The 22746-nt window shown below is 55.1% G+C and overlaps 1 protein-coding gene across 1 annotated transcript in view; it reads right to left on the bottom strand.

Annotated features, from left to right (window-relative positions):
• WNK2 (WNK lysine deficient protein kinase 2) overlaps positions 1-22746 on the bottom strand; it is a 142367-nt gene that overhangs the window by 69027 nt on the left and 50594 nt on the right. The window contains exons 7-10 of the mRNA XM_011927527.1: positions 16401-16558; positions 12560-12648; positions 10906-11125; positions 3090-3381 (exon numbers count right to left, since the gene is read on the bottom strand). Coding sequence (XP_011782917.1) covers positions 3090-3381; positions 10906-11125; positions 12560-12648; positions 16401-16558 — 759 coding nt within the window. The remainder of the gene's footprint in view (positions 1-3089; positions 3382-10905; positions 11126-12559; positions 12649-16400; positions 16559-22746) is intronic.

Below are 22746 nucleotides of genomic sequence, written 5' to 3'. Positions count from 1 at the left end.
TCTACAAAAAAAATTAGCTGGGCATGGTGGCACGTACCTGTAGTCCCAGCTACTCAGGAGGCTGAGGCAGGAGAATCGCTTGAACCCAGGAGATGGCAGTTGCAGTGAGCCAAGATCCCACCACTGCACTCCAGCCTGGGCGACAGAGCGAGACTCTGTCTCAAAAAAAAATTTAAAAATTAAAAAAATTAAAAATAAAGTGAATATGGGTCAGGCACGGTGGCTCATGCCTGTAATCCCAGCACTTTGGGAGGCTGAGGCGGCCAGATCACTTGAGGTCAGGAGTTCAAGACCAACCTGGCCAACAGGGCAAAACCCTGTCTCTACTAAAAATATAAAAATTAGCCGGGCATGGTGGCACATGCCTGTAATCCCAGCTACTAGGGAGGCTGATGCAGGAGAATCACTTGAACCTGGGAGGCAGAGGTTGCAGTGAGCTGAGATTACGCCACTGCACTCCAGGTTACTTACACAATTAAACATTTTAGAAGACATTTTTGAAACTATTGGCAAATGTGCTACTAGAGTCATCAGCTGCTTAAATGGAATCACCAAGGAAGCCCCCGCTTGGTTAGGACACTTGATGGGCAGTTTAAGAAAACACAAGGGAAAACTGTAAAAACGGACATACTGTTGCATCTTCCAATGCACTAATGTGTGCCTATGTGCCAATCTTGTTACACAGACCAGGTCCTTCTTGGATTATGGGGTTCCTGCTCTTACCTGGCACATCTGAGAGCAAGGTGCAGAAGGCTATGTGGGGTGCTATCCATTATGAAACAGAAGGGGATAAGGTGTACATGTGTGCACACATGTGGATGTGAGTGTGCAAGTGCATATTCACGTATGAGCGCAGACATGTGTGCATGTATGTGTGCATGTGAATGTGTTCACATTTGTGGGGGGTATTCACATCTATACATACATGTGTCCATGCACATGTAGGGTGGGTGTGCATGTGTACACACACGTGGGGCACGCATGTCTGTGTGCAGGTGTTCATGTGTAAGTGTCCACATGTATGTGCATGTGTAGGTATGCCTATGTATTTGTGTGTGTTCTATGTGTGCCTGTGTGTGTTCTATGTGTGTGGTAGGCTATTTTTTTTTATTGTTTTGTATTATTATTTTTGTATTAAAAATACAAAATTAGCTGGGCATGGTGGCTCACACCTGTAATCCCAACACTTTGGGAGGCTGAGGCGGGCGGATCACAAGGTCAGGAGATCGAGACCATCCTGGCTAACACAGTGAAACCCCGTCTCTACTAAAAATACAAAAAAATTAGCTGGGCATAGTGGCGGGTGCCTGTAGTCCCAGCTACTTGGAAGGCTGAGGCAGGAGAATGGTGTGAACCCAGGAGGCAAAGCTTGCAGTGAGCTGAGATCGTGCCACTGCACTCCAGCCTGGGCAAGAGAGCAAGACTCCGTCTCAAAAAAAAAAAAAAAAAAAGTGTTTTTGAGAAGCATGGCCATGGCCTCTGCACAAAACACACAGAATCCTTCTCAGTCTGGAAGTGGGCCTGTCTGCAGAGAGAACACCCACACCTGAACTGCAATCATCAGACGGTCAATGTCTCCATCCGATTTTCCCACAGTGGATCAAACCTGAATTAGACTCTCTGACCACAAGCTAAACATACAGAAATATCCTCAAACTATGTCTCTTCAAAGTTTGAAAAAAGGAGATTTTTAAACTCCCATCCTAGAAATTGTTTAACCCACAATTATGATTTAAAAGTGTGTCGTGCTGTGTCGGACATGAAGAATTTTTTCTTACAAAAAGTCTGTGCTCTTTAATTTTTTAGATATATCAGAAAATGGAGCAATAATGTACCAATTTTATTCTCCAAAGCAAATCTGCACGGGTTTGAGTGACATAAATAGTAGGCAAACGGTCTCGACATGATGACTGCTTGTTTGAGTTTAAATAGCCTACTTTCAAGAACTAGCCATTTCAATGATAAATGAAGGACGTGCATATTAAATAAATTAAACAGACTATTTCAGTCTTTGCACATGAATGATCTGAAATACTGGCCCGGGCAGGTCCCTTGGCTCTGTCATTCTATCTCACGTGTATCCACAGAATGAACAAAGCCATGTTCCTCGGTCCTCAGCTCACTGCTGAATTCTTGGGATGTGGAGGGCACAGGCAGGACCTTTCCTGCCTGTATGTGCAGAAGATGCTAGGTTCTCCCTAAATGGTCTTAGATGAAGGCTGATCCAAAGTGATTCCTGCCAATTCATCAGTAACACCCTGCTGAAAATATACAAAAGGTCCTAAAGGTTTTGCCTTAGAAGGGAGATACCACTGGGGATGGCAGATCCCCACGGCAACCACAAGCCAAGCCAGCAAGCAGCGCACTCTGTTCCCAGGACAGATGTCCCACCAAGCAGCCGCAGCCACCACCTCACCTGGCCTTCACATTCCCCCCAAGGGGCCAGAACTGTCATTCTCAGATGGGTTAAGGAACCTGCCCCCAGTCCACAGATCCATAGCAGAGAGTGGGACTGAACTGGCTGTACCAGACCCCGCTGGCTCAGGGCCCACTTGTCCCCATCTGTCCTGAGAACATGGACTTCAGTGAGCCTTAATCTCCTTCTGGTTACAGATCACTGGGAAATGTTGAGAAAGCCCCAGTCCCTTCCCTGAAACGAGGCTTACCCATACCTAGAATCCACACCCTGCATGGTAGGCTGGGGGGACAGGCCCCAGGCTGGTCACAGAATCAGGCCCTGGACATCCCAGTGCTTGGGTCTGCTGGCCCCACCACCCTGAAAGTTGCTCTCTTATGAAGTTCACGACATGCCCTGGCACCAAGGGTGCTGGCAGAAGGCAAGCCTGTCATGGGGCACAGGCACCCAGCCAGGACTCCCGGGAACCACCTACAGCTAAAGCAATCACCCACGCTATGTGAGGACAGCTCAGAGCTGCACCATGTCTCCTCCGAGGGGACGCTATGCTGACCCCCTTCCTCACAAAGCATTCCAATAAAGGGAGAGGACTTCATTTTTCTTTGCCCAATAGCTGGTTTTTGCAGGCTAGGTGGGAGGGGTACCCATGGCCACCCCACCCGTAAGCACTCACAGGCCAGGGAGGTGGCGCTGGTCGGCAACGTAGGCGGCAGGAGGTGCTGGTCGGCCTCCGGCTCCTCGGGCTCTGGTGGCCCGGGCTGTCCAGTCTGTGCATGGTAGGTCACCTGGACCTGCAGGGGCACCGGCGGACCCCTGCTCTTGTCCGGGCTGCCCACATCCTGCTGCTCCTTGGGCTGCAGCGCGGGCCAGATCCTCTCCCGCCGCCACTGGATCAACGCCACACGGTCACGGATGGACTTGGCCACGATCTTGACGTCACTCTCGTGGAAGAATCCAGACTCAATCTGTAAAGGCAGTCATGTTGTCAGCATCGCAGGGGATCAGCCCACGCCGGCCCATACCCCTTACCCAAAGTGCTTTCCCATCACTGGCTCATCCACACAGGACACGCTCGCCACCCCACTGCCACTGAGTGTAAAATCCGCGGGGCCAGCTCAGAGATGGCACGGCAGGGGTTTGCCAGGCAAGGCAAAGACCACCACCACGCAGGCCTGACTTGCCTCCCGCAGAGTCCGCACCAAAAGCGAAGCAGAGCAGCCCCTCAACCGGACCCCAGGGCTCCCTGAGCTCCTAGCCACCCCGGGGCTGGTGGCGGACGGGAAGGGGCTCCTGCTTGTCTCCATGCTCAGAAGTGGTGACAAGGAGCTTTGCGGCAAGCATTTTCCTGAAATGTCTCTGAGTCTGGGGCTGCCCAAAGATGGGGAACGGGGCCACACGCAAGTTGTGGATGGAGGAAGGATGTGCGCTTTGTAATTAGGGACCAGTAAGGTACGCACTGATGCCTGGCAAATTTTAAAACTGATTTACCAAGCAGAACCTTGAGGGCATTTGTAAAAGAGCCCCAAGGTCTCCAGGAAACATTATGAGCTCGCAGAGAATATTCGTGGAATAACTACCTTCTTTCTTCTGATGAAAGAGATCCCTTTGGAAGGGGCCACTCTTGCCAGGCTGCAGTTGTAGCGATCACAAACACATGAAAACACGGGAGAACAAAGATTCCAAATCCACCTGCGCTTCCCTCCCTTCCTGAGCACCTCAGTCCTAAACGCGCTAGGTCAGGCTGGACCAGCCAGGCCTCTGCAGTTAGGGCGGCGGTGCCCATGCAGGAGGGCATCCTGGCTTCAGGGCAGTGCCAGGCACAGAGGGAGTCACAGCTGTGGGGGAGGGGAGGTGGTGACAGCACCACTGGAGGCCAGCGACCCCGCAAAAGTGACCAAACAAGAAAATACATAGGAGTAGTGGATGCCAGGCTCCTCAGGTGTGGAGAGGCAAACATTTTCAATAGGAACCTTTTTGCTGGGTGGGAACTGGAGCTGTTGGTGTGAAGCGCACAACAGACGTGAATAAACACAGACAGACTGCACAGGCAGACTCGCGACACCTTCGTGGTGTAAATGCACAGACACATGTGTACTTGTGAACTGAGTTCACCAGGAGGGCCTGGGAGCGACACCACCCACAGCAAGGAGCGCGCGGAGCTCAGCCAGGACAGGAACGCAGTGAGGCTCCACGAAGCGGCAGCTCACGGCTGGGCAGGAGAAGGACAGGATGAGCTTGACAGTGAGGACGTGCTCAGTGACAGGGACGTGCAAAACGGCACGGGAGCCAGTGCCGAGGGCCTCCCGCTGGCAAATCTGGGGCATTTTGAGCAACAAAATGAACAGTGACACAATGACGGTTTGAAGGACATGTCCACAGACTCTGACATGCATTTTGCATATGGGGGTGGCAGAAGGGATGAGGTGTCACTGCTGGTATCAGGTGGGGGACGGCGGGTAAGTGTGGCCTCTCTACCTCCATCTCTCCCTCCCTCTGTGTCTCCTCTGTGGCTCCCTCACCCAGTCTCTTTCCCTCCCTTTCCTGTGGATCATCTGCTCTAGGGGAAGCCATGTCACAAATGACCCTATGCAGAGGCCCTCCTGGCACAGAACTGAGTTCTGAGGCAGGGTCTGAGACTGCAGCCCTGGCCAACACCCGATCCCACCTCACTGGGGCCCTGAGCCCAGGCACCCGATCCCTGACCTCCAAGGCTGGGGCCAGGGCGTTTCGAGTGACTCACTAGGCAGCAACGGGACAGCTCATCCGTGGAGCAGGACCCATTGAGTAAAACAGAAAACTGTGAGGCCACAGAGAGGTAAAGAAATAAGTGGGAAGCTTGGCGACACACAAGATATTTCCAGCGCCCAAACGTTCTCCATGAGACACGTACAGTTGCGAAAGGTGAGAGGAGCTCCACTCAGAGAAGCCACAGGCGCCCTGCACCAAGCTCAGAGCCAGCATCTGCCTCACCGGCGGGTGAAGCCGTGCACCCCTGGGAAACACAGGCAAACTCAGCCCCTCCCACGAGATTCCTGTGGAGACGCAAGACCGGACTGTGACCCACCCACAGAGGGACGCCTGAGCCCGTCCCTAGGGACAGGACACGGCAGTCAGGCACAGAAGGGGCCCAGAGGCCTCGCGATGGTGTCACTGGGACAACTGGGGACCTGAGTGGTCCGAGGATGGGAGGAGGGGCTTGAGGACTGACGGTACTTCTGGATGCAAGAACGTGCCCTAGTTTCAGGAAGCAGACATGAAAGTATTCAGGGCTTCAGGGGAATCAGGTCAGCCACTTAGTCTCAAACGGTTTGTGGAAAATAAATGGTTCTTTGTAGCGTCCTTGCAATTTTTCAGTGTTTGTGATTATTCAAAAATCTTTGTTTCAAAAGACAATTTTTTTCCACAGAATGACGCTCCCTAACAAAAACAGCTGCGGTCAGTCTCCCCTGACTCAGAAGAGACATGAGTGGGGCAGGGGAGGGGGGTCAGTGAGGTGGGACAGAGGCTGACAGCTCAGTCAGTGGGACCCGCCCACACTCAGGGTCGCCACTGGCCCCAAACCAGCCCCAAGGCCACTCAGCAGCAGGGCAGCCCAGCCGGGAAGGAGGAGAAACAAGGCACCAGGTTCTCTTCTGGCTCAGAGTCCAGAGCGGACTCTTTTCTAGGGAGCCCCAGAGAACGGGCTCCAACCTTAGGGGGTCTCACAGGGAGGCCGAGGCAGGTGTCCCTGTCACTGGCACCTGGGGGCAGGTATGCACAGCCTGCCAGACCTGCTTGGCCCAGGCCTCTGCTCCTAGTGAGCATGTGGGTGAGGCCATTCCTAAGGTTCCACGTAACCTCGGGGTCACATCCAGGGCGCGGCCCCACCCTTGCCCACCTTGGCCCAGATACGTGACCAGAGGCTGCCGAGGCCACGTCCTCCTGCTGCTGTTACTATCTGCTGCTGGTGCCGCAGCCCGCAGCCCATTTTCCCTGGCGACTCTGTCTTCATCATCACCCCCAGCCTTCCTCTCTAAAGTGTTTCTTCTATTTTCTTCCCCAAACAGGAAAACATTCAGCCATGGTGAGTGCCACACGGGCGCATCGCATTATCAGGAGAGTACGAAGGTGGAGGGGAGGGCTGGCTGGGAATCCCCTTGGGGGCCGACTCCCAGAGTCCCTTCCAGATCGAAGCTGGCCCAGGCCCCACAGAGCCCGCTATTTCCTCTGCCTCTCCCTGGGGAGCTCCATCTGGCCCCTTCCATCCGCCCAGTGGAACTTGCTGAGAGGTGACTTCAGGGGAAAGTGAGCTCTGCCCCATCCGCATGCTCTCCCACCCTCAGGGTCCTTCCAGAAGGAAATCTCATCTGGATTCCGGAACATCTCTAAGACCCAACACCTGCTAATCTCAGGGACTTTTGTTTGAGACAGGGTCTTGCTGTCCATGCAGCAGGATATGGCTCACGGCAAAGGCCTCCTAAGCTCAAGCAATCCTCCTGCCTCGGCCTCCCAAAGTGCTGGGATGACAGGCGTGAGTGACTGCACCCAGCCTAATCTCAGATGTTAGGAACAAGAGCGGCCTCAGAGCCAGGTGCTAGTGTCTCTCTAGCCTCAGCAGATATACAGACATCAAGCTGTTTTCACTGCATCACGGCAAGGCCCCTGCAGTCTAGGGCCCATGGCAGGGCTGGCATCAGCACCCCAGGGAGGCCAGTGACGGACTCTGGTGTCTGAAATCGGGTGGGAAGGAGGAGTGTGAGGTTAGAACCTGGAAAGGCCCCATAGGGACCCAGTGTCGACCTGCCGGGGCACACAAGCTGTTTCCAGGGAGTGAGACCCAAGGTGGGAGCACGTAGCTTCCAGCTGCTGTCAGGCAGCTCTTGAGGTGCTGCCTTCCCTGTTCTTAGCAGAGTGGGGTGGGTGCTGTTTATTGTTGTGCTTTAGCTGAGCACAGGTCGTGTCCCTTCTTCTTGGATGCTCTATTTCACAGGAGACGTGTCTCACCATGAAAAAAATGTAAAAGATGCAGAAGGGGGTGAAGATGCTGGGGCCAAGGGGCCTCTGCTGTGAACTGTCACAGGAACAACAGCCCCAGAGTCCAACCAACTGCTGGGATGGGGACTTGTGTGGTGACGGGTGCAAGAGGCTGTAGGTTGAAGGGAGAGCTGCATCCTCAACGACCCTGCAGGAGGCGGGTGGGGCTGGGGAGGCCCAGTCTCCATGTGAATGAAAAGCAGGGAGGAGTCAGAGTCTTGTGAGCCTCCTCCTGCTCGCCTGTCTCGGGAACAGCTAGACAAGGCCCAGGGCAGGTTCTAGGTTTTGCCACCTTAGGACAGAACCCAAGACAGGCAAGGAGGCCATGAGGTCCGGTGGAGGCAGCAACACTGCTCCTATAGAATCCTGGGCCCCTCCCCAGGCTGCACCACCCATACTGGAATCAGCGCTGAGCCGGCTCTGATGTCCCCTCTGCCACTCAGCCGTCGCTGCAGCACTTGGCCTCCTGATACGGCTCCCCAGTCCCTCGTACCCTGTCCCCCCAGCACTGACCAAGCATAAACACAGTCGTGGAAGGAACAAGAGCGCCTCATTCTCCTGCCCTTCCTGAGCTGTCACCACATCAAAACCAGGTCATCCAAACGTCCTCCTATCCTTGCCACTGGCCCAGACCTCAGCGCCGGGACAGAGGTAACTCCCTGCAAGGCAGAGCCAGCACAGCTGCCCCAGGACCTTCCTCATCCTCATTTGTGGGTGAGACTCCCACAGGTCATCCTCATCGTCCCTCAAGGCCATCTTCTGTCCTCTCAAAACCTCAGCCCTCCCACCAAGCAGCCAGCCAGGTGCCTCCAGAAAGATGTTCTTGGCCTGCAGCCACCATCCTCAGCTTGCAGGCTGTACACAGCCTGTGCAGCACCTCACTCAGCACTTGCTATTTGCATTGAACGTGCGAAGGGACGGCTGTATTACATCAGCAGAGAAATGGTGCACCTGAAGTCACAGGATAGACGTGCTGGTAATTATCCGAGAGTAATTCACAGCAAACTTGTAGCAATTCAATTCGAAAATGTACCTCTGTGCACCACACAGTCATGGAGAGCCATGAAAGATCCTCCAGGAAGCACAGAGCTCATCAACCCCATTAGATCTGCTCATAGCGGAGGCTTCTGTGTCTGGGTCAGGGATGTGACCAGAGACAAGCCAGATGAGAGTGGGCCAGGTGGGGACACAGGTGGCCACTTTGCAGCATCTGGGGTGATGGTGCAGCCAGCTTGCAGGAGCCCCACAGAGAAGCCAGCCTGGGAGTCACCCCACAGTGGGGCGCTGTAGTCATCCTCACTGTGCTATCACAGCCCAGGACCCGGGCCACTGTGCAGGGGAAGGCAGAGCCCTGGCTGAGGCACTGGCAGCCTGAGGAGGCATCTCCTCCAATCCAAGTCCCAGGTGCTGAGGCCCTGCTCTCGGGTCCACACCAGAAGCACCCTGTCCTACAGCTGTGGAGAGGCTAGGAGCAGTAGGAAGCGTGCCAAGACCCCAGCAGGACCTTAGCTCATGCAGCCCAAAGCCCTCAGCCCCAGGGGCAGCCCCGTTCCACCTGCTTCCTTCCTCCGGGGTCACGGCTGCAGGAAGTCCAGCCGAGAGACCGCTGCTCCCTGCACTGACCTCACGGCGGAGCCTATACCATGTGGCCCACTGAATCCCTCATGCACCACTCACCAGGACCCCCACGGACAAGGAGCTGCCAGGAGGAGCAGAGTCTGTGACAAACACGCAGCTCACTGCACCCCAGCGTTCCTGGCTCTGAGGGCCCACGCACCTTCACGGCACCGCCAAGCCTCAGTTTCTGCACCCGAGTGAGACCTTCGCAGGAACCTTCCAGAGCAGCCGCCCCTCCCACCTCTGTGCAACCCCCATCCAGGTATGATCCACTTCCCCTTCCTGAGACCCAGCCCGGCCTGAAGAAGTGAAGCTTGGGAAGAATCATCAGCCTGGAACTGGTGACTGACGGACATTTTCAACAGACGTCACGTATTCAGGGAAAAGCTTATTTAAAAGACAGAAAAAAGGGCGAGCACCTTTGTGGTCAGGACACATGAGCCGAGGGCTCTCCGCCACGAGCACACTGGATTTATTTCTGCTCGGGTGTTCACTGAAAATGCGCAACTTTCTTACCCTGCAATACTAACTGCCTTCTTCCCAGCTTCTCGTTCCCACTGGTCTTCCCCTTTGTGACTCTGTTTTCACCTGTTCCGGTGCAGACATTCCCGTCCTTCGTATCAAGTTGTCTGACTTAATGTCAACATTTGTTCATGTTTTGTAACCAACAACAAAGACGTATCTGTCTGTCTCTAGGCCCTGCATGAGGGTTCTCAGGAGGCAGTGTTGGCCCTGGGGCCCTCCCAGGCCAGGCTCCCACCACTGTCCCTCTCTGGCGTCCACTGCCCAGTGCTCAGCAGACATGCTCTATCTGCAGGGATGTGACCAAAGCCCGCTTGTCCAAGAACTTCTAACAGCCCCCGGCCCCGGGCAGCAGTGCCCCACAGAACATTCCAGGCCAGAAATGTCCTGCATTGCTCAAGACAAGAACCACTAACCACACTGGGTACTGAGCACTTGAAATGTGGCCAGTGGGACTGAGACAGTAGATTTTAAATTTTAATTAATTTATATTTTAATAGCACATGTGGGCAGTGGCGATTTTACTAGATGGCAGAGACCTGAGAATCAAGTCAGAATAATCTAGATCCATCCCACCTGCTGTGCCTGTCCCCACATCCCACACAATTCCCACTCCATCACTGACCCCCTGGCATCGTCAGCGTCCTCCTACCGCTGCACCTGGACCACTCCCACTCCTTTCTGCCTCTGCCTGTGGGTCCGTCTCTTCTGCCTCTCATTCCAGCTGGCTCAGTGCCCCCTCCACTGAGGCCCAGATGACGCCCCAGCACAAAGGGGCACTTCTGCTGCCCAGCCCAACCCACTCCTCATCCACAGAGCTGAAGATGATGGGAGGAGAAGGAGGAAGAGAAGAGGTGGAAAGGTACCCCCCTACCCGCCCTTCTAGGAAGAAAAGTCCCAGATCCCAGAAACCCAATACAACAGTGCCCCAAACAAAAGGAAAGGCAAAGGTCCCAAACGCAAAGCCACCATGTTGGCACAAAGTCAGCAAGAGTCTGGCAAAGCAAGCAAGGCCTTTCTGACAAGTCAGAGGTCCTGGGTTGCTCTCTGCACACCCGCCCTGAATTCCTGTACTGCACTGGCTCGGAGCTGCTAATCCCCTGGGTGCTGTGCCCTTGAGGGGATTCCCACTTAGGCCACCCCTGTGCAGACCCCAGGCAGATGTGACCGGGCTGTGAGACCTCAGCTTCCCACACCTGCCTGGACGGCACTGCCACACCCGCTGGCCTCGCAGTCCCCACCGGAGCAAGTCCCCTCAGCCCACTTTTGTTCTCATCCTTGGAAGCCACGAGCTGCGAACACCTGCACCCACCACACCCCATCTGAGTCCCGCTTACCATCTCTTGGGCCACCTCATCCGGCGTCTCCTTCTCCAGGTCGAAGGTGAACTCTATGGCCCCGTTGTCCTTAGGTTTTCCCTTCAGTTTCTTGGGGTCTTCCACCCAGAGCCTCAGGGCAATGGTGGACTTCCTGCCGTGGTCCTCCTCTGCGAGCTCCACCCTCACGCCCGTGTCCTCCGCGAAGAAGGCGTGGCTCAGCAGGTCTTTGATCTCGTACCTGGAGGGAGAACAGCTGACAGGCAGGGGCACGGGTGCCAGGGCCTCCATGCCCAGGCTCCTGTGGCCACGCACACCAAGGCAAGGACAGGCACACCTGCAGGTGCCTGAGGCCAGGCCTCACGTCTCAGCACTCCCGGGGTGAAGGAAAGATTTCAGTGAATCTGGTCTTACTATTAACACATAGTGTTTTAAGACTTCCTTTATTCCCCGTCATTATTAAAAAACAAACAAACAAAACATGCTCATGAAAGATTCAATGATACAAAAGAGGATTTGGAAAAACATTAGGCCTCCCATGATGCAAATACAGTACAGCCCCTGTGGATGTTCTAGCCAGTTTTCGATTGCCAGAAGACACAAGTGAAACATTTCAGTGTTAGTCCTGGGTAGGCCTAAAATGGACACAGAGGCAGAGTCCCCACACTCTGAGCTCCCTGTGCCCAGTGCCATGAAGCAGTGACCTTTTCAAGGGGGCTTCCTTCAGGATGCTGGCCAGCTGACAGAGAGCTGAGCAGAGGGCGAGCTGCAGGAGAGGACCTGCAGAACCGGAGGCCCCAGCCAGACCCAGCCTCGAAGGCTCTATGCAGGGATCCAGGAGGGCGAGCCATAGGGTGTTGCCATTGTGACCACTTCGGGGCTCTGCAGGGCTTGGCCACCCAAAGAAGCCTCCCTAACCACTAACCTAACCCCTTTACCCCGTGAATGGAACCACACAGCACGCACTCTGGGGCCTGGCTTCCTCTGTGTGTGCTCCAGAGTCACCTGTGTGGTTCCAAGTATCCACAATCCATCTCTGCTTACTGCTGAGGGGTGTCACATCAGATGGTGGGTGGACTCCAGTGTGAGGGGGAGGGAAGGCTGAGGAAGCACCCCTAGTCTTCCGCCTGACCGGCTGGGAAGGACAGACCCTGCTTGGAGGTGGGGAGCCGGCTTTGTGGAGCGGTTCCAGACCTGCTGTTTTTGAGAAAGGTCAAACAACCAGGTCCACAAAATACACGTCAGGGCTCCAAAGGGAGGCCCGCGCCTAGAGTCCCCGGCATGGGAGCCATGCAGAGAGGAGCACAGGGGCTGGGGAAGCCCAGGCGCTCAGACACTATAGGCTGGGTCCTGGAGGAGCAGCCAGCCAAGGACAGGACTGTCCCCAAAGCCAAGGACAGAACTGTCCCCAAAGCCAAGGAGGGGGCTGTCCCCAAAGCCAAGGAGCGGGCTCCCAGATGACCGACAAGGACGTGAGGCCTGGACTCCTGGCCTGGCGTCGCCCACACGCACTCAGGGCCGACGTGCCCACCAGCCCCTGCTGACGTGTCCCAGACACCCTGGCCTGAGCCTGTCTGTCCTGAAGTCTTCTCATCAAGAACACAGTTCTCAATGCCAGCTGGAATGAGTTCAGCTGGAGATGGACCCCAGAACCCAACCCTTCAGGGGAACTCACCTTTCCTCCTTGTTTTTGCAGATACACTCCCCAATAATCTCCTTGATTTCAGGATCATGCACTTTCTCAAAGCTGGCCGGCTTGATACCCTGACAGGGAGAGAGCAGAGTTACCTGACCCGACCGGCCGCCTGAAGGCGAGGTCTCCACCACAGTGGGAGGAACTCCTACTTCCAGTCACGGCAGGACATGGGCATTGGACTTAACCTGCACAAACTACTAGAAAACTGGGCAAAATATGCGAAACAGATGACAGGGCGGCGCCAAATGCGGGCTCTGGGAGAAAGGGACACAATCCCCCATGGCCCCAGCTCACTGCCCAGAGCAGTTTCCAAACAAGGCACCATAACCCAGCAGAGCCCTGTGGCCCCCCTGAGTTGAGGGATGGAGCTGAATTCAGGGAGGCTGAGGAGGCCACAGGCAGAATTCCAGAAAGAAGAGAGCATACAGCAAAAAAAAAAAAAAAGAGCCCGAAGTATCTGCACCTGGGTCCCCTCCAGCCTGTGCTGAGGACCAGAACACAAAACCACATGTGCACAGTCAACGCCATAGGGCCAGGCAAAGAACCGCAGGGAGCCGGGAGCAGGGCAGTTGGGCAGTTTGCAGAGTTCACACAGGTCAGGATGTGTACAATGTACAGCATCCAATCAAAAATTACCAGAAATGCTGAGATGCAAGAAAACGTGACCCAGGAGCCTGCGGAAAAGCCAGCCAACATAAAGAGACAAATCAGAGGGGCTGCAACGGGGAGGTGAAAACTCTTTACAGATACACACAAGTAGTAAAGGAAAATGAACATACAAAAATGAGAGATAAGAACAGAACCAAGGCCGGGCGCGGTGGCTCACGCCTGTAATCCCAGCACTTTGGGAGGCCGAGACGGGCGGATCACAAGGTCAGGAGATCGAGACCATCCTGGCTAACACAGTGAAACCCCGTCTCTACTAAAAAATACAAAAAAACTAGCCGGGCGAGGTGGCAGGCGCCTGTAGTCCCAGCTACTCGGGAGGCTGAGGCAGGAGAATGGCGTGAACCTGGGAGATGGAGCTTGCAGTGAGCTGAGATCCGGCCACTGCACTCCAGCCCGGGAGACAGAGCAAGACTCCGTCTCAAAAAAAAAAAAAAAAAAAAAAAAACAGAACCAAATAGAACTCAAGATGAAAAGTACATCTGAATTGAACACTTCACTGCAGCAGACTGACAGCAGATTACACACTGCAGAAAAAAGACGAGTGAACCTGAAGATGTGGTGCAGCAGAGAAGGGGACATAAAGACATAACGGCTGAAAACTTCACAACTTTGATGGAAACTCTATGCCCATAGACGAAGCAAGATAAAGCGGAGCAGGGAATAAATTGGAGAATTCTGTGAAACCACTGCAATTGCCTTCCAAGGTCTCTCCTTCCCTCTGCTTGAAGCCAGGAGCCTGGTCTCCTACCATTTAGAAACTTTTGGGTCATCCTACGTCTGTCAAAGTCACCATCACCCCGGCCACAACACACTGCACACCTCCACCTAAGCTGCAGAATTTGATACTGGGGTTAACACCTCAAATGCAGCAGTCAGTCTCTGGAAAGGTGTGGATCAGAGCTTCACCGAGCCTCCCAAGTAGGGCCATGAGGGCCCCTGTGCCAGGAGGCTGGCAGAGGCAGCGCCATGATGCGGAGGATGGGACGCCTCCCACAGAGCCAGGCCTTTCTAACCACGCCTGGGCTTCCTCCCTACACCTCCTCCTTGAGTGTGCAGAAGCACTATCTGTGGTCACTGCTGCTGGCCAAGGGCCAGGCCATGCGGCTTTGTTGCAGGGGGGTGCAGGTGACAGCCTGAGGGACGGTGGCTCCTCGCCCAGCCGATGGCTGTGCATGAAGGGAGCAGAGGGCAAGCCCTGCAACCGGACTCAAACCTCAGAAGCAGCAGGGCAGGGCCAGGTGCCGCCTGCAATCTGCTAGGTTGTTTTGTGTTGGAAGTGGAGTGAGATGGTGTATGAGCAACTAATTTTTAAAAATTTTAAACACGGCCGGGCGCGGTGGCTCAAGCCTGTAATCCCAGCACTTTGGGAGGCCGAGATGGGTGGATCACAAGGTCAGGAGATCGAGACCATCCTGGCTAACACAGTGAAACCCCGTCTCTACCAAAAAATACAAAAAAACTAGCCGGGCGAGGTGGCAGGCGCCTGTAGTCCCAGCTACTCGGGAGGCTGAGGCAGGAGAATGGCGTGAACCTGGGAGATGGAGCTTGCAGTGAGCTGAGATCCGGCCACTGCACTCCAGCCCGGGAGACAGAGCAAGACTCCGTCTCAAAAAAAAAAAAAAAAAAAAAAAAATTTAAACACAGTGGAGGGTACCAACTATCACATTCTTCTTCCTTCAACATGAGTCAGCCTTCAAAAGCTTCACCTGACTCTTAATATACAGAATATAAAGTATAAATTTTCCCAAGGTCAGGGAGGACAGTAGGGGCACGACCACCTGCCCAGGCTGCTGGAGGCCCCAGCCTGGGGCAGGCACAGGAGTGAAGAACCTAAGGCTCTGCCCAGTAGTGTACACCCCCAGGGTCAAGGAGCACCACCAGCCCCTTGGGATGGCTTCAGGACAGACCACCATCCACCCTCCACAGTGAACCCAGGGGCCCTCCCATCCCACACCAGCACCCCAAGTCCTGGCAAATGGAGCTCTTGATCTCTGGAGCGCCCCACTTCCTCCTGCTGCAGACCATCCCTGCCTCCCTGGAGGGTCGCTGCACACAGCCCGCAGGTCCCTGCTCCTTCCAGCACCCACGGAAAACTGTGCACCTGTCTGTGAAGTTTCTGACCCAGGCCCACAAGTGAGTCAAGAACTCTGTCTGCCCTCCCACTTCCTCAAGGGCACACAGGAGGGGCTCAGAACAACCAAGTGACTGAAGATTTACAACCAAGGGACAGAAATGCAAGTAATCTGCAAGGAGGGCTCAGGATGGACGGATGGGGTCAGGGAGAGGCTGCGCAGCTGCTGAGGACCACAGCCCCTGGTGCACCTGCAGAAGCAGCCACGGTGCCGCAGAGCAGCACTGAGGGGCAGCACGGCCCCATCCAGTCAGGCGGCGTGTGGAGACAGCAGGGACTGCAGGGATCAGGGCAGCCTGGGCCCTCAGCGTAGACACCACGTGTCAGGGACAGCTCTGCAGGCCCCTGGGCTTCACGACAAGACGCACGGTGCAGAAAACAGGCACAGAAAGCCTCAGCCTGGCCTTTCCATTTCCAGATGTTCTGTTTGCATTCCCTCCACCCAGCGGGGCCACCACAGAGGGAGGACAAGACAGATCTGTTTATGCAGCTGAAGCCGTCCGATTAAAGAAAAAAAATCACAGCGACGGCAAAACAGGGATTAACGTTCCCAGCTGCCCGGTGCTGACGACTGCCTAGAGACACACTTGGTGTAGGGGTGACTGGTTTAGCTGAAAAAGAATCAAACCATTGTTTCAAAATAAGATAGGAAAGCAGGCAGCCACGGGCAGCCCAGAGCGTGAGCGCTGGGGATGGGTGGCCTGGGCACGCCTCCAGGCAGGGGCTACGGTGAAGCTCCAGCCTCTCTGAGCCTCAGTCTACCCACCTCCCTGCTGTGAGAGCAACAGCCTCCATGGCTCAGCACTGCCCACAGCGCCCCGTGCACCACCATCACTTCAGGTAGGAGACCTTGAGTAACCAACCCCCTACTAAGCCTCAGTTTCCCCTCTGTAAAATGGCTAATCTCCTTCCTTACACAGCTGCCAGGAGGGCTTCACAGAGGCACATGGAGCCCCGCCCAGGGCACGGCCCGAGGCCTCCGTGTCCTTATTAATTAACCAAGGGGCCAGGTGGACTCACACAGGTGACCTTGCGGTAGATCTGGGCCGCGTTCTGGCACTCCGAGTAGGGGTACTCCGAGGTGGCCATCTCCAGCATGCACATCCCAAAGGCATAGACGTCCACGGACTCATCGTAGTGCTCCTCGTACATCTCGGGCGCCATGAACTCGGGAGTACCTGCGCCCGGGAGCAACAGACGCAGTGGTCAGCTGGCCACGGGCCCAGGAAGAGCTGGAGCCAGTGTCCCGGGAGCTTTGGCTGCCCAGAGCCCCATGTCCCCTCCACATCCCATGGCACACTCAGAACACCTGGACCCCAGGGCCAGCCCTGTCCCTCACTTGGGACACAGCCGTGCTTTATAGATGGAGGGATTCCAGAAGTTCCACCTGGAACCACAGGAGTCCAGAGTTAGAAATCAGGTGACAGAGCCATCCCCTGCTCATAAGCTGGGAGACTACGACTTCCCAGGGGACAGGGTCTGAGCCTGGAAGGAGGCAAAACCCTGAGCACGCCCTCGCCTATGGACACTGTGATCCTGCCACAGGCTCAGTCGCAACCACGTTCAGACGCCCTGTAGCAGAAAGAACTTGGGTTACTACAGAGCTACCTAAAGCCGCAAAACCCCTAAATGTCCCAAGGTGGGGAAAGGCTGGGTACGCTCAGCCCACCCCCACAACAGTGTCACGCAGCACGTACAACAATCAGCATCACCAAAGACAGCGCCCCTGAATGGGGGTGGGGTAGAAAATGGTACCCACCTGACAGAATCACAGAGTTGCTAAGAAGGGAACTGCACGTGGCTCTTAAACACAAGAGATGCAAAAACAGTGTCTTGACTGAATTTTTTTTTTTTTTGAGGCGGAGTCTCACTCTGTCGCCCAGACTGGAGTGCAGTGGCCGGATCTCAGCTCACTGCAAGCTCCGCCTCCCGGGTTTACGCCATTCTCCTGCCTCAGCCTCCGGAGTAGCTGGGACTATAGGCGCCCGCCACCTCGCCCGGCTAGTGTTTTTGTATTTTTAGTAGAGATGGGGTTTCACCGTGTTAGCCAGGATGGTCTCGATCTCCTGACCTCGTGATCCGCCCGTCTCGGCCTCCCAAAGTGCTGGGATTACAGGCTTGAGCCACCGCGCCCGGCCTTGACTGAATTTTTAAGGACGTGGCAAAGTTATGATAGGCTGAGCAAAACGAGCATGAGGCTAGACGCGCTGGCTGGCCTCACCTATGCAAAACCAAACTCCCAGGACAAGAAGACGTCTGCGGGGGCGAGGGCTGATTTCTCTTTTACTTATATTGGTCTGGGGTTTCTCTATTCTCTACAATAAGCTTTTGCTTTCATAACACAGCAACTGGAAAGGCCTTTTTATTAACATAAGTCCGGGTGCGTGTCTGTCACACTGAATGCAAAGAAAAGCGACTAGAGACTTCAGTACGGATGTTTTCAATGTCTGGATATTTGTTGACTTTGGAAGGTCTTCAAAATGTTCTAGTTTCTTTTTAAAAGCTCATGCTAACTAATTAGTGCGTTTTAAAAGCACATGTTTTGTTTACCCGTCATTTCAATTTAAAATGTGTTACTTTTTTTTTTTTTTTTGAGACGGAATCTTGCTCTGTCCCCCAGGCTGGAGTGGAATGGCGCGATCTTGGCTCACTGCAACCTCCACCCACCAGGTTCAAGCAATTCTCCTGCTTCAGCCTCCAAGTAGCTGGGACTACAGGCGTCCACCACCATGCCCAGTTAATTTTTTTGTATTTTGATCCGCCTGCCTTGGCCTCCCAAAGTGCTGGGATTACAGGTGTGAGCCACCATGCCTGGCCACTCTTTTTTAAAGTTAACATTTTGGATAAAAATTGGGACCAGAATATCGTTTAGATTTCAGTCTATGCACACAAAACTCTGGAAGAACCCATGAGAAACAATAGGAGCTGAGTGGAGGGACCTGGTGCTGGGAACCTTTATCCTTTTGGGTTTTTTAACCACATGATTATACTGAAAATTTGCTGCACTAGCAATTTTTTTTTTTTTTTTGAGACAGGATCGTGCTCTGTTGCCCAGGCTCGAGTGCAGTGGCATGAACACAGCTCACTGCAACCTTGACCTCCTAGTCTCAAGCAATCGTCCCACCTCAGCCTCTCCCAAGTAGCTGGGACCACAGGTGTTCACCACGCTGGGCTAATTTCTTTCTTTCTTTATCTTATTTTTCTTTACTTTTTGTCTTTGCCTCTCTTTCTCTCTCTTTCCTTCCTTCCCCTTTCCTTCTTTTTCTCTTTCTTTTCTTTTTTTTTTTTTTTGGTAGAGACAGGGGTCTCACTACGTTGCCTAGGCTAGCCTCCAACTCCGGAGCTTAAGCAATTCTCCTGCTTCAGTCTCTTAAAGTGCTAGGATTAGAGGCATGAGCTACTGTGCCAGGCCCTGTACTGATAATTTTTAAGTTAATATTTTTAAGTTTCTTTCCTTTCCTAAGCTTCTCACTAAATAGCTGCCCTGTTGGAGCAGGAAGCAAAAATGCCACAAAAGCCCCAGACGGGAGGCCACGGGAGAAGTGGCCTGAGCTGTGGCTGGGAGCCTGGCCCGACCACAATGTGAACACCTGCTCCCTGTCCTCTCCCGCTCTCTTGATGCGTCCAGGGTTCCCCTGGCGGCCACCTGGAGGGATTCACTGCCTGCTGCATGGGCCTGGACCCGCCACAGCCACCAAGGAGGCCCTCCTAATGGCAGCGGGCACACAGGGAGACGTGACGGCTGACTCAGGGGAAAGCCCCAAGCCACAGGTGGGAAGCACTCACTCCCCAGGGCCACCTTGGTTGTCCACAATGACACCCACGCTTCCCCAGCCCTGTGACTGCGGAGAGGGACTTCTACAAAGCTCCTTCCTGCTAGGAGGGTATGACGGGGAGCCCCACAGCCACATCCTAGGCCCTCAGCCTGGCCATATCTGTATGCAGGAAAGAGCTTAAAGGGAGCCCCAACCCCAGGGCTGCTGGGCAGGAAGCCAGGAGCTGAGCCAGCCACTCTCTGGCACCTGCAAGGACCCCAATGGCCTGGCTGCCAGCACAGCACCGGGGGTCTGACAGAAGTGACAGTGTCCCTGGGCTCCAGCTCTTCTGAGACCCTCAGGAACCGAGGATGCTGCTCTGTAGGAACTACTCCAAGGCCCCAGACAACCTGGCTCTGAGGGGTGGGTCACAGGTATAGGCACAGCTCTGAGTGGGGGCACAGGGACCCCCTCATGAAGCCCACTCCTGCACATGCTCGGACGCTGGTGCTCAGACACTGATGCACTCAGACTCTTTTTATCTTTCGCTCAAACTGCAGTCACTTAAATCTGAATTCTAAAAATGGGTGTGTGTGTGTGTGTGTCCAGTGGACAGTCTCACCCATTGACCCCCACTCCGTGGACAGCCATCAGCTGCAGAGCCAACCCAATGGGGCACCCCTGCCCGCAGCCCCCTCTGCACATTCATCTGCACCTGAAGTCCCTGCAAACAACTGTGCAAAAGTCAGGATGTCAGGGCTCCGTCTCCCTCAGCCGGGGCAGAGCCTGCCTGTGCCGACTGGCAGTGTAGGCCCCACAGAGCCCCCTCCCCAGACCCCTTCTGCGCAGGCAGATAAGGGCTCTGGCAGAATGGCCCTTCTTTTTTAGGAGAAGCGGCTGTGGCTCAGCCCTCTGTGGTTACTAGGCAGTCTCGGTTCCTGGAGGGTGGGGTCCCTGCTTCTGGCCAGATAAGAGGAGGGAGGGACCCACTCCAACCTCATGCCGAAATCACCTTGTATCCCCTGAAAACCACCCTACATTAGGGTTTGCTTGTTTCCAGATCTGTAACGGAAGACAAATGACTTTCTTTAGGGAAATCAAAAGATTCCTTAGCCCTAACTATCTTCACCATTGCTATTAAAACCAAACCAACACAGATGGCCCTCATCCTTCCTCTCACCAGACAGGCAGAACCCACCTCCCTGGCTCTCAGTGGGGCAGGTGAGCAGGCAGCACCTGCTGGCAGCAACAGCTCCACTGCCTGGAGCCCCCCTGAGTGCTTCTTAGGGGCTGCAAAGAGGGCCTGGATAAAGTGCCACAGCCACTCAACAGTCCAACCCCTCCCATCATCCAGGGCAGCCGGTGGCTCTTTCCACAATAACCACCCTCAGTTCACGTTGGCCCCTCCTCAGTTCATTCACCACTGGATCTGGTTCCATCATCACCTCCTCCAGGAAGCCCTCCCAGGTGGGCAGGGCACCTCCGAGGCACGCAAGACCCTGCTCATTCACATGGCTAGGCCCAGGGGTCATGGTCGGGGCCCTCACAATGAGAATGACATCGGGCACAGGGACCCTGTCTCCCTCAATCTATCCAGGTCCCTCCCAGAGCAGCCCTGGGAAGCTGGCAGCTGACCCTGGTCCCTCGCACAGGCCACATGTAAAGTGCAAACCAAATGCCTACTTGCTCTCCTCTCCTATCTGCAAGAGGAGACCTTGAGAGCCTCAGCTGAAAGGGGCCCATAGCACCAGCTGCCCCAAGGGCATTCACTGGTGAGCAGGGAGGGCCCTCCTCCTGAGGAGACAGGGGCCTACGGCCTGAGGCTGTCCTTCCAACAGGACCATGCATCCCAGAAGGACACAGACCCCAGGAGGGTTGGACCCCTTTACCACCAGGGCCAGCACTTGTGGGTTGCCGAAGCCGACACCATTCACAGGCCAGGGGGCCCTACTAACAGGCCTGGGGGCCTCCTATAAATAGACCTGGGGGCTCCCATTCATAGGAGCTGGGGGACACCTAGGTAATAGGGCCTAAGGGGAACCCCCTATCTGGCCACAGTCCCCCACTTCCACCCCCGCCAGCTGCTGGCCCCTTGCTGAAGATTGGCCTTACTGCCCAGAGCCCCGGGGTGTCACATCAACAGAGCCTCATTCTCTAGGAGCCTGAGCAGCTGAGGACACTCCTGGTTGCAGCCTCTCTAACCAAAGCTTCCAGGACTCCAGCTGAGCAAAAGCTGGGGTGACGAGGGACAGCCCACAGAGCTGGGCAACCATGCAGGTCACAAGGTCTCCCCACTTTGCCTGCTGGAAACATCTGGCCTTCATCTCAACCCGATCCAGCAACTCGAAACCTCATTTCCAAGAGGGCACAGAGCCACCCAGCCGGAGGAAGTCAAGGGGCTCTCCAGGGCGGCCGCTTCCCAGTGGGCTGTGCTTCTTCCTCCAGGAGTGTGACTCCTGAGTGGGAGATCCCAAGCCTCCCTCCTGCCACCCGACTGCGCCCGGGGTTTGAGACCTGGGTTCCTACCACTTCTGAGGCCAAATCTGCAAACTCTGCCCAGAAAGTGTGCAGAGCGGCCGGGCGCGGTGGCTCAAGCCTGTAATCCCAGCACTTTGGGAGGCCGAGACGGGCGGATCACGAGGTCAGGAGATCGAGACCATCCTGGCTAACACGGTGAAACCCCGTCTCTACTAAAAATACAAAAAAAAAACTAGCCGGGCGAGGTGGCGGGCGCCTGTAGTCCCAGCTACTCGGGAGGCTGAGGCAGGAGAATGGCGCGAACCCGGGAGGCGGAGCTTGCAGTGAGCTGAGATCTGGCTACTGCACTCCAGCCTGGGCGACAGAGCGAGACTCCGTCTCAACAAAAAAAAAAAAAAAAAAAGAAAGTGTGCAGAGCGCAAAGCCCTGGGGAATGGGCTCTCCACAGTCCTGGGCCCCTGCTCTCAGCCCCTCCAGGAGGGAGTGGAGACCCTCACCCACACACCCATTTCACAAATGGGGAAACTCAGCCCTGGGTCAGCCCCTACGCCCCACCACTCACTCCCCCAGAATGCCAGAGGCTTTGTGTTCACAGGGCCACCCCCGGGCAGCCACCCTGCCCCAGATGTCACATTCTGAAGACACTTCCCAAACCAAAGCAGCTCTGGAGTCTCATTTTCCCCATACCTGCCAAGTTCTGTCCCCAAACATGCAGAAGAACTAACAATTCACAAAGCCCCAAGATCGACTGCTCACTGTCCTGCCCTCACATTAGGGGCACACTGGGTCTTAAAATCGGGGAGCCTCTCCCAATCTAATCCGATCGGGTCCCATCTGGGCTTCCTGAGCCCTGACCCATGCTGCTTGCCCTGCACATGTTGGAGCTTTCCCATCATCCTGACCCCAGAAACAGCTGCTCCACGGCCACCCAAGCATCTTTTCAAAGCCCATGGAGACCCCCACCCAGGACCAGTGGACACTTCACACCCACTGTGCCAGGAGCACACCTGGGACCAGGCACATGGCACAATGCAGACCCCTGGTCTCTGCAAGGAAGCTGTCCCTAGGGTCGAGGGCATCTCAGCCCAAAAGAAGGCTGGGAAGGCTTCTCACAGGAGGGGCGTCTGCACCGA

The sequence above is a fragment of the Colobus angolensis genome, unplaced genomic scaffold (genome assembly GCF_000951035.1).
Source record: "Colobus angolensis palliatus isolate OR3802 unplaced genomic scaffold, Cang.pa_1.0 Scaffold72, whole genome shotgun sequence".
NCBI lineage: Eukaryota > Metazoa > Chordata > Mammalia > Primates > Cercopithecidae > Colobus > Colobus angolensis.
The sequence above is the reverse complement of the archived record's forward strand: the minus strand, read 5'-3'. Positions and strand labels throughout refer to the sequence as shown.